This window comes from Pseudorca crassidens, chromosome 4 (assembly GCF_039906515.1).
Source record: "Pseudorca crassidens isolate mPseCra1 chromosome 4, mPseCra1.hap1, whole genome shotgun sequence".
NCBI classification, from domain to species: domain Eukaryota; kingdom Metazoa; phylum Chordata; class Mammalia; order Artiodactyla; family Delphinidae; genus Pseudorca; species Pseudorca crassidens.
Window position 1 is genome coordinate 28,160,492 of NC_090299.1, and position 9,786 is coordinate 28,170,277.

The following is a 9,786-nucleotide window of genomic DNA, read 5'->3' on the forward strand; positions in this document are numbered from 1 at the left end:
TGTTTTCTACCATTCTGAGGGTTGTCTTTTGGTCTTGTTTATGGTTTCCTTTGCTGTGCAAAAGCTTTGAAGATTCACTAGGTCCCATTTGTTTATTTCTGTTTTTATTTCCATTACTCTAGGAGGTGGATCAAAAAAGATCTTGCTGTGATGTATGTCAAAGAGTGTTCTTCCTATGTTTTCCTCTAAGAATTTTATAGTGTCCAGTCTTCCATTTAGATCTCTAATCCATTTTGAGTTTATTTTTGTGTATGGTGTTAGGGAGTGTTCTAATTTCATTCTTTTACATGTAGCTGTCCGGTTTTCCCAGCACCACTTATTGAAGAGACTGTCTTTTCTCCATTGTCTATCCTTGCCTCCTTTGTCGTAGATTAGTTGACCACAGGTGTGTGGGTTTATCTCTGGGCTTTTTATCTTGTTCCATTGATCTATGTTTCTGTTTTTGTGCCAGTACCATATTGTCTTGATTACTGTAGCTTTGTAGTATAGACTGAAGTCAGAGAGTCTGATTCCTCCAGCTCCGTTTTTCTCCCTCAAGACTGCTTTGGCTATTCGGGGTCTTTTGTGTCTTCATACAAATTTTAAGATTTTCTGTTCTAGTTCCATAAAAAATGCCATTGGTAATTTGATAGGGACTACATTGAATTGTAGATTGCTTGGTGTAGTAGAGTCATTTTCACAATATTGATTCTTCCAATCCAAGAACATTGTATATCACTCCATCTGTTTATGTCATCTTTGATTTCTTTCATCAGTGTCTTATAGTTTTCTGCATACAGGTCTTTTGTCTCCCTAGGTAGGTTTTTTCCTAGGTATTTAATTCTTTTTGTTGCAATGGTAAATGGAAGTTTTTCCTTAATTTCTCTTTCAGATTTTTCATCATTAGTGTATAGGAATGCAAGAGATTTCTGTGCATTAATTTTGTATCCTGCAACTTTACCAAATTCATTGATTAGCTGTAGTAGTTTTCTGGTGGCATGTTTAGGATTCTCTATGTATAGTATCACGTCATCTGCAAACAGTGACAGTTTTACTTCTTCTTTTCCAATTTGTATTCCTTTTATTTCTTTTTCTTCTCTGTTTGCCGTGGCTAGGACTTCCAAAACTATGTTGAATAATAGTGGTGAGAGTGGACATCCTTGTCTTGTTCCTGATCTTAGAGGAAATGCTTTCAGTTTTTCAACATTGAGAATGATGTTTGCTGTGGGTTTGTCATATATGGCCTTCATTATGTTGAGGTAGGTTCCCTCTATGCCCACTTTCTGGAGAGGTTTTTTTTTTTCTTTCTGCTGTACGCGGGCCTCTCACTGCTGTGGTCTCTCCTGTTGTGGAGCACAGGCTCCAGACGTGCAGGCTCAGCGGCCATGGCTCATGGGCCCAGCCGCTCCGCGGCATGTGGGATCCTCCCAGGCCGGGGCACAAACCTGTGTCCCCTGCATCGGCAGGTGGACTCTCAACCACTGTGCCACCAGGGAAGCCCTGGAGAGTTTTTATCATAAATGGGTGTTGAATTTTGTCAGAAGCTTTTTCTGCATCTATTGAGATGATCATATGGTTTTTATTTTTCAATTTGTTAATATGGTTTATCACATTGATTGATTTACATATATGAAGAATCCTTGCATCACGGGGATAAATCTCACTTGATCATGGTGTATGATCCTTTTAATGTGTTGTTGGATTCTGTTTGCTAGTATTTTGTTGAGGATTTTTGCGTCTATATTCATCAGTGATATTGGTCTGTAATATTCTTTTTTTGTAATATCTTTGTCTGGTTTTGGTATCAGGGTGATGTGGCCTCATAGAATGAGTTTGGGAGTGTTCCTTCCTCTGCAATGTTTGGAAGAGTTTGAGAAGGATGGGTGTTAACTCTTCTCTAAATGTTTGATAGAATTCACCTGTGAAGCCATCTAATTCTGGGTTTTTGTTTGTTGGAAGATTTTTAATCACAGTTTCAATTTCATTACTTGTGATTGGTCTGTTCATATTTTCTATTTCTTCCTGGTTCAGTCTTGGAAGGTTATACCTTTCTAAGAATTTGCCCATTTCTTCCAAATTGTCCATTTTATTGGCATAGAGTTGCTTGTAGTAGTCTCTTAGGATGCTTTGTATCTCTGTGGTGTCTGTTGTAACTTCTCCTTTTTCATTTCTAATTTTATTGATTTGAGTCCTCTCCCTCTTTTTCTTGATAAGTCTGGCTAATGGTTTAGCAATTTTATTATCTTCTCAAAGAACCAGCTTTTAGTTTTATTGATGTTTGCTATTGTTTTCTTTGTTTCTATTTCATTTATTTCTGCTCTCATCTTTATGATTTCTTTCCTCCTGCTAACTTTGGGTTTGTTTGTTCTTCTTTCTCTAGTTCCTTTAGGTGTAAGGTTAGATTTTTTATTTGAGATTTGTCTTGTTTCTTGTGGTAGGCTTGTATAGCTATAAACTTCCCTCTTAGAACTGCTTTTGCTGCGTCCCATAGGTTATGGATCGTCATGTTTTCATTGTCACTTGTCTCTAGGTATTTTTTGATTTACTCTTTTATTTCTTCAGTGATCTCTTGGTTATTTAGTAATGTATTGTTTAGCCTCCATGTGTTTGTGTTTTTTACTTTTGTTTTCCCTGTGATTAATTTCTAATCTCATAGCATTGTGGTCAGAAAAGAAGCTTGATATGATTTCAGTTTTCTTAAATTTACTGAGGCTTGATTTGTAACCCAAGATGTGATCTATCCTGGAGAATGTTCCATGCGCACTTGAGAAGAAAGTGTAATCTGCTGTTTTTGGATGGAACATCCTATAATTATCAATTCAATCTACCTGGTCTATTGTGTCATTTAAAGCTTCAGTTTCCTTATTTATTTTCATTTTGGATGATCTGTCCATTGGTGTAAGTGAGGTGTTAAAGTCCCCCACTATTACTGTATTACTGTCAATTTCCTCTTTTATAGCTGTTAGCAGTTGCCTTATGTATTGAGGTGCTCCTATGTTGGGTGCATAAAAATTTTAATTGTTATATCTTCTTCTTGGATTGATCCCCTCATCATTATGTAGTGTCCTTCCTTGTCTCTTATAAGATTCTTTATTTTAAAGCCCATTTTATCTGGTATGAGTATTGCTACTCCAGCTTTCTTTTGATTTCCATTTGCATGGAATATCTTTTTCCATCCCCTCACTTTCAGTCTGTATGTGTCCCTAGGTCTGAAGTGGGTCTCTTGTAGACAGCATATAGATGGGTCTTGTTTTTGTATCCATTCAGCAAGTCTGTGTCTTTTGGTTGGAACATTTAATCCATTCACGTTTAAGGTAATTATCGATATGTATGTTCCTATGACCATTTTCTTAATTGTTTTGTTTTTGTTTTTGTAGGTCCTTTTCTTCTCTTGTGTTTCCCACGTAGAGAAGTTCCTTTAGCATTTGTTGTAGAGCTGGTTTGCTGGTGCTGAATTCCGTTAGCTTTTGCTTGTGTGTAAAGCTTTTGATTTCTCCATCGAATCTGAATGAGATCCTTGCCAGGTAGAGTAATCTTGGTTGTAGGTTCTTCCCTTTCATCACTTTAAGTATATCATGCCACTCCTTTCTGGTTTGTAGAGTTTCTGCTGAGAAATCAGCTGTTAACCTTATGGGAGTTCCATTGTTTGTTATTTGTCGTTTTTCCCTTGCTGCTTTCAATAATTTTTCTTTGTCTTTAATTTTTGCCAGTTTGATTATTGTGTTTCTTGGCGTGTTTCTCCTTGGGTTTATCCTGTATGGGACTCTCTGCACTTCCTGGACTTGCATAGCTATTTCCTTTCCTATGTTAGGGAAGTTTTCGACTATAATCGCTTCAAATATTTTCTTGGGTCCTTTCTCTCTCTCTTCTCCTTCTGAGACCCCCTATAATGTGAATGTTGTTGCGTTTAATGTTGTCCCAGAGGTCTCTTAGGCTTTCTTCATTTCTTTTCATTCTTTTTTATTCTGTTCCACAGCAGTGAATTCCACCATTCTGTCTTCCAGGTCACTTATCCGTTCTTCTGCCTCAGTTATTCTGCTATTGATTCCTTGTAGTGTATTTTTGTTTCAGTTATTGTATTGTGCATCTCTGTTTGTTTGTTCTTTAATTCTTCTAGGTCTTTTTAAAACATTTTTTGCATCTTCTTACGTTTACATCCATTCTTTTTCCGAGGTCCTGGATCATCTTCACTATCATTATTCTGAATTCTTTTTCTTGAAGGTTGCCTGTCTCCATTTCATTTAGTTGTTTTTCTGGGGTTTTATCTTGTTCCTTCATCTGGTACATAGCCCTCTGCCTTTTCATCTTGTCTATCTTTTTGTGAATGTGGTTTTTGTTCCACAGGCTGCAGGATTGTAATTCTTCTTGCTTCTGTTGTCTGCCCTCTGGTGGATGAGGCTATCTAAGAGGCTTGTGCAAGTTTCCTGATGGGAGGGACTGGTGGTGGGTACAGCTGACTGTTTCTCTGGTGGGCAGAGCTCAGTAAAACTTTAATCCACTTGACTGCTGATAGATGGGGCTGGGTTCCCTCCCTGTTGGTTGTTTGGCCTGAGGTAACCCAACACTGGGCCCTATGTGCGCTCTTTGGTGGGGCTATTGGTGGACTCTGGGAGGGCTCACGCCAAGGAGTACTTCCCAGAACTTCTGCTGCAGTGTCCTTGTCCCCATAGTGAGCCACAGCCACCACCCACCTCTACAGAAGACCCTCCAACATTAACAGGTAGGTCTGGTTCAGTCTCCCCTGGGGTCACTGGTCTTTCCCTTGGGTCCTGATGCTCACACTACTTTGTGTGTGCCCTCCAAGAGTGGAGTCTCTGTTTCCCCCAGTCCTGTCAGAGTCCTGCAATCAAATCCCACTGGCTTTCAAAGTCTGATCCTCTAGGAATTCATCCTCCCTTTGCCGGATCCCTAGGTTGGGAACCTGACATGGGGCTCAGAATCTTCACGCCAGTGGGTGGACTTCTGTGGTATAAGTATTCTCCAGTTTGTGAGTCACCCACCCAGCAGTTATGGGATTTGATTTTACTGTGATTGTGCCACTCCTACCATCTCATTGTGGCTTCTCCTTTGTCTTTGGATGTGGGGTATTTTTTTTGGCGAGTTCCAGTGTCTTCCTGTCGATGATTGTCCAGCAGCTCGTTGTGATTCTGGTGTTCTTGCAAGAGGGAGTGAGAGCACATCCTTCTACTCTGCCATCTTGCTTCCTCCCGCTTTCCCCCTTTTAGCATCACTACTATGAAGAAAAAAGTAGGTGTTTTATTTTTCCTAAAAGACTCATATTTGTTTGTCTAGATTTAAGAGCTACAATAAACTTTTAAAAGATGTATCTAGGAGAAATAATCAATGAACCTATTCATTCATTTACAAACATTTATTGAACACCAAATACGTTCTAGGATCTATGTAATACACTGAAGGGACATTGTTGATCAAAGACAGACATAGTGCCTCCTTTCCCAAAGCTTTAAGAGTAGTGGAGAGAAAAATTAATAAATGAATCATGGTAATTACATATAATTACAAATTGGGATAAATCTCTGAAGGAAGGGAACACAGATTATTGAACGTGTTTGACAAAGGACGTTGATCCGTCTTGGGCAGCAAGAATGATTTCCCCAAGGAAATGATACATGTACTGATGCCCAAAATGTGAGTTGAGTTTAACTGGCTGAAGGGAGATAGGGTGAGGGTAAGGTGGGAAAAATATGATGTGAAATGTAAACTCATATAATATGTAGAGATGAGAGTGAGCCACTATGGCATCAGAAGATGTTTCTTTATTGTGCTTTTAAAAAAAATGGATGAAAGGTGGGCATGCTTATAATCTGAAAGGAAGGATTTAGTAGAGAGAGTGAGGTTGAACCTATAGGAGAGATAGAAATAGGGCAAGGTCTCCAAGGTAGTAGAAGATTGGGGAGGCATGAGATGATGAAACGGTAGAGAATTGATTGTGAAGGAATGGAGGCATGTTTTTTTTCTCTGAGCACGGACAAAGGGAGGAAAGTTGTTGAGACTTAACAATTTATGCAGTATGTGTTTAAGACAAGATCATCTGTTGAGATTGAGGTTAGGGTCAGATTGGGAACTCGAGGTGAATGTTAAGTGAATAATGAGGGAGAAGACCAACAAAAAATTTAATAAATTGTGTTGAAGTTCTTGTGAAACTGGGCAGAGGTCTAGGGAGGTAAACTTGGAGAGAGATGATACATCAAGTGGTAAACCACAGTGTCCCAGTTAGACAGGGAAGGACATGAGGCCAGCATGGATCATTGGAGGAGTCAGTGGCATGTAGTCCAAGTCTAAATGTGGGGTGTAGGAAAGAGAGAGCTGGCGTGATAGAAACTTTAGTCAGAGAGAGGTATTTTTAGGTTAAATGTTGGAGTTGAAGACAAGGTTCAAAGTGGGGCTGTGGGAGAGATTTACTCAAGTGTATTGAAGCCATTGGAATTGAGGATGTAAGACAGACTTACTGAAGTACACTGAAGCTCCTAGAATGGAGACATATTAAAGCTCTTTGAAGCTAGGATTTTAAAAAGAATTTTTACTCCAGAGGTAAAAAAGTAATAAAGAGGCAGAGAATCACATAGTTATGCACTAATTAGATTAAGCATATTGATATGATAATATTCCTTTGAAGTTGTAGATGGCAAATTTTTTACTTTCTTTTTTAAAAAATTACGTTATGATTTTATTAGTATTAAAACATAACAAAATAAAAACAAAGGTATCACATACAGTGCTATATTAACATTTAAATACAACATATAAAAAATCACAAAATAAGAAATGCAAAAATAAAAACCAGGTAAGATTTATTTATATGACATTGTAAAGTAACTATACTCCAATTGAAAAAAAAAAAGATTTATTTAATGTGGTAGGTGTGCTTGCCTGTTCATAAGTTCATTCCAGTCTGGAACACAGGAGGATAATGCTACTCGTACATCTGCTGCACCATTTAATCCATTCCTTTCCTTTGCTTTTAACTGGGTTAAGACTGAAAACCCTAGTTCACACAAACTAGTTGTTGTGAATGCTAGTAATAGCAGGACACTCTTTTGACTTATAAAAAGAAAGTCTTCCTTTATCTTAATCCAAAATGCTGATAAACTTAATGTTTCATAATCATTCTTCAATGTATGTGAAGAACTGAGCTGCAGTAATTCATTTTCTTCTTCAGGCACCAAGTTTAACTCAACTATTGATTCTGGGTTTCGAAAAGCAAATGGATCTTTTACCCAACAATTTTGTCTTAATGTTTCAAATTTCTCTTCTGGGGATAAATGGTTAAAGGTTTGACAGAGAGAAGTGAGATGCAACAATATCTCTAGTTTTATTTCTTCCCAAATGTTTTCATTGATAACATTCTCTTCAATGTGCTGCAAAAACCTTGGAAACGTGTAGTAGCTAGGACAGTTGCTTTTAAGACTCGCTTGCCACAATAATGTCTTTTGGAATCCTTGGGTACGTCCGGCCTGTTGGAATATGTCACTGTTTTCCCCCTGTAGTTTTAAACTTAGTTCATTAAGGATGCCAAAAATATCAGTTAAATATGCCAGTTTCGTTACCCAAATATCATCCTCAAAACCGAATGAGATTTCTTTTCAATGAGAAAAACGTGGATCTCATTCCTGAGTTCATAAACCCTGCTTAGTATTTTCCCTTGAGACAACCAACGAACTTTGGTATGATACAGTGAGTGGGTATAATTAGCTCCAATTTCCGAACAAAATGTTTCAAAAAGTCGGCTATTTAGTGAGCTTCCTTTAATAAAGTTAAGAACTTTCACTACCTTTTTCAATACTTCCGTGAGCTTCTGTGGAATCTCTCTGGATTCTAACGCTTCGCGATGTATAAAACAATGATTCCATGCAGCACTAGTAACTTCTAGCAATTTTTAAATTGCTCTGTTTTCCAGTTATGTTTGCTGTTCCGTCACTTGTAATTCCTTTGCAGATTTTCCAGTTTAATTTATACTGACCAACAATGCACTTTTCTAATTCTGTGAAAACATCTAATCCACTTAGGTGTGAGGTTAAGTTTAAACAACACAAAAAATCCTCCATTAAATCGCCTTGCCATGCATATCTGACATAGACTAAAAGTGCTGTGCGGCTTCCAGTATCCGTGCTTTCATCAAGCTGGATTGCAAAATCTGTTCCCGACTGTAACCGAGTAATAAGCATTGCCTCTAAATGTTCGACAATTGTACAAATTCGAAGAGATATTGTGTTATCACTAGGAATAGTTTTTAATTTATCAGCAGATTTATCATCAAAAATTGTATGCACCATGTCCAAACATGCTGGAAGAATAATTTTTTCAGCAGCTGTGTGAGCCATTTTCTCTTTTGCCACATGATATGCAACTAAATATGATGATAATAAGGTTTTCTCACTAACAGTCGTAGAGCAGCTAAGAAATTGTGTTGATGACTTTACCTCTATTTTATTTCTTTGAAAATATTCAAGAGGCTTATCAATAAGTTCAGCATGCTGTGTTTCTAAGTGCCTTTTTAATTTTGAAGGTTTTAAGCTTTCATTTGCAAGAATCTTATTACAAATAACACACTGAGGTCTGTCATTTTCAAAGGGTTTTTCACATTTGATAAAACCGTATTTAAAATAATCTTCATTATAACGTATTGCAGCTACTTTTTTCTTTTTGAAATGTGGCTCAAACGAAGTTGATGTTTGCAGATTAGAGTCAATATTATTCTCAATATTGTCACTGTTCATACTTTCAGATCCAGCAGTAGAACTTGAACATGCTTCTGCATATTTCGCTTCATTATTCCTCTTTCTTTTAAAAAAGAAATGATCCATTTTAAAAGCAATTTTGAATAAAATATTATAATTGCCACATATATATATATATATATATATATATATATATATTTATAGGCTAGATAACATCTTTCCAAAAAATGCAGTTTGCAACTGAATCTCAGTGGAACATCTCAGACTTTATATCCACTTGCAAGTCATGGTAATATACAACTAGACTGCACATCAACTTTGTTATTATGAAAACCAAATAAGACGTCAGTGGGCATATGATTGAAAAACCATTTCTTAGGCAATCAATGTACATTCTATTCATTATATTGCCTCCATCAAATATCTTTCCACATATTGAAACTGACTTTAGTATTCCTTGCAAGGTATATACTTCTGGCAAAGGATTCATGCAAAGCATTCTGATATTTTATATTTTATTTTGTTTTTAAAAATGTTCGTCGTGACTCACAAAATTGATTTCATGACCTACTAAATGGGTCACATGTATAATGTGAAAAACACTGACATAGAGACACTCTCTTTTGTGTCAGTGGTTTGACTACGTCTGCTTGATGATCAAAGAAACTAGCTGATTTGCTAAACTGTTGGCTGATACAGGAACTTTCTTGAAGTGGTAGGTATGTATCATTCCTGATTCCTGATACTTTTTGATGGGAAGGGTTTTTAAGAGTGCCCGTATGGTCTGGTCTCATGAGGTTCCAATGAGGTTTTCCATGGCTAGGTCAACTATAAGGTTGGAGCTGGTGACATATTTTTAGAACTGTCTTGGAATGCATCCTTGACCTCCAGCCCAGTGCCACGAGCCTCACGCCTCGCCTGCCGACCCGCGGGTGCGCCTCGGCCCCCATTCCCTATACAGCACCACTTCCAGTCTAGCCTCGGCACCCACAGAAATCCCACTTCCAGCTGGAAAAGCCCCTTTTACTTTCATTTTATTTGTTTTCTTGTTATTGAAACAGCCACACAAAACAATTTGCATATTGTATGTTGCATTCATACACTTAAA

General features: G+C 37.5%; 1 protein-coding gene across 1 annotated transcript; it reads right to left on the reverse strand.

The window, feature by feature from the left end:
• Positions 1-6,848: 6,848 nt before the first annotated feature.
• On the reverse strand, positions 6,849-8,863 carry LOC137222981 (protein FAM200B-like). Its single transcript, XM_067734615.1, is given in 3 exon segments — positions 6,849-7,567; positions 7,570-7,889; positions 7,891-8,863. Coding segments are annotated over 3 exon segments (1,953 nt in total). The 5' UTR covers positions 8,805-8,863.
• Between the last annotated feature and the right edge of the window lie 923 nt (positions 8,864-9,786).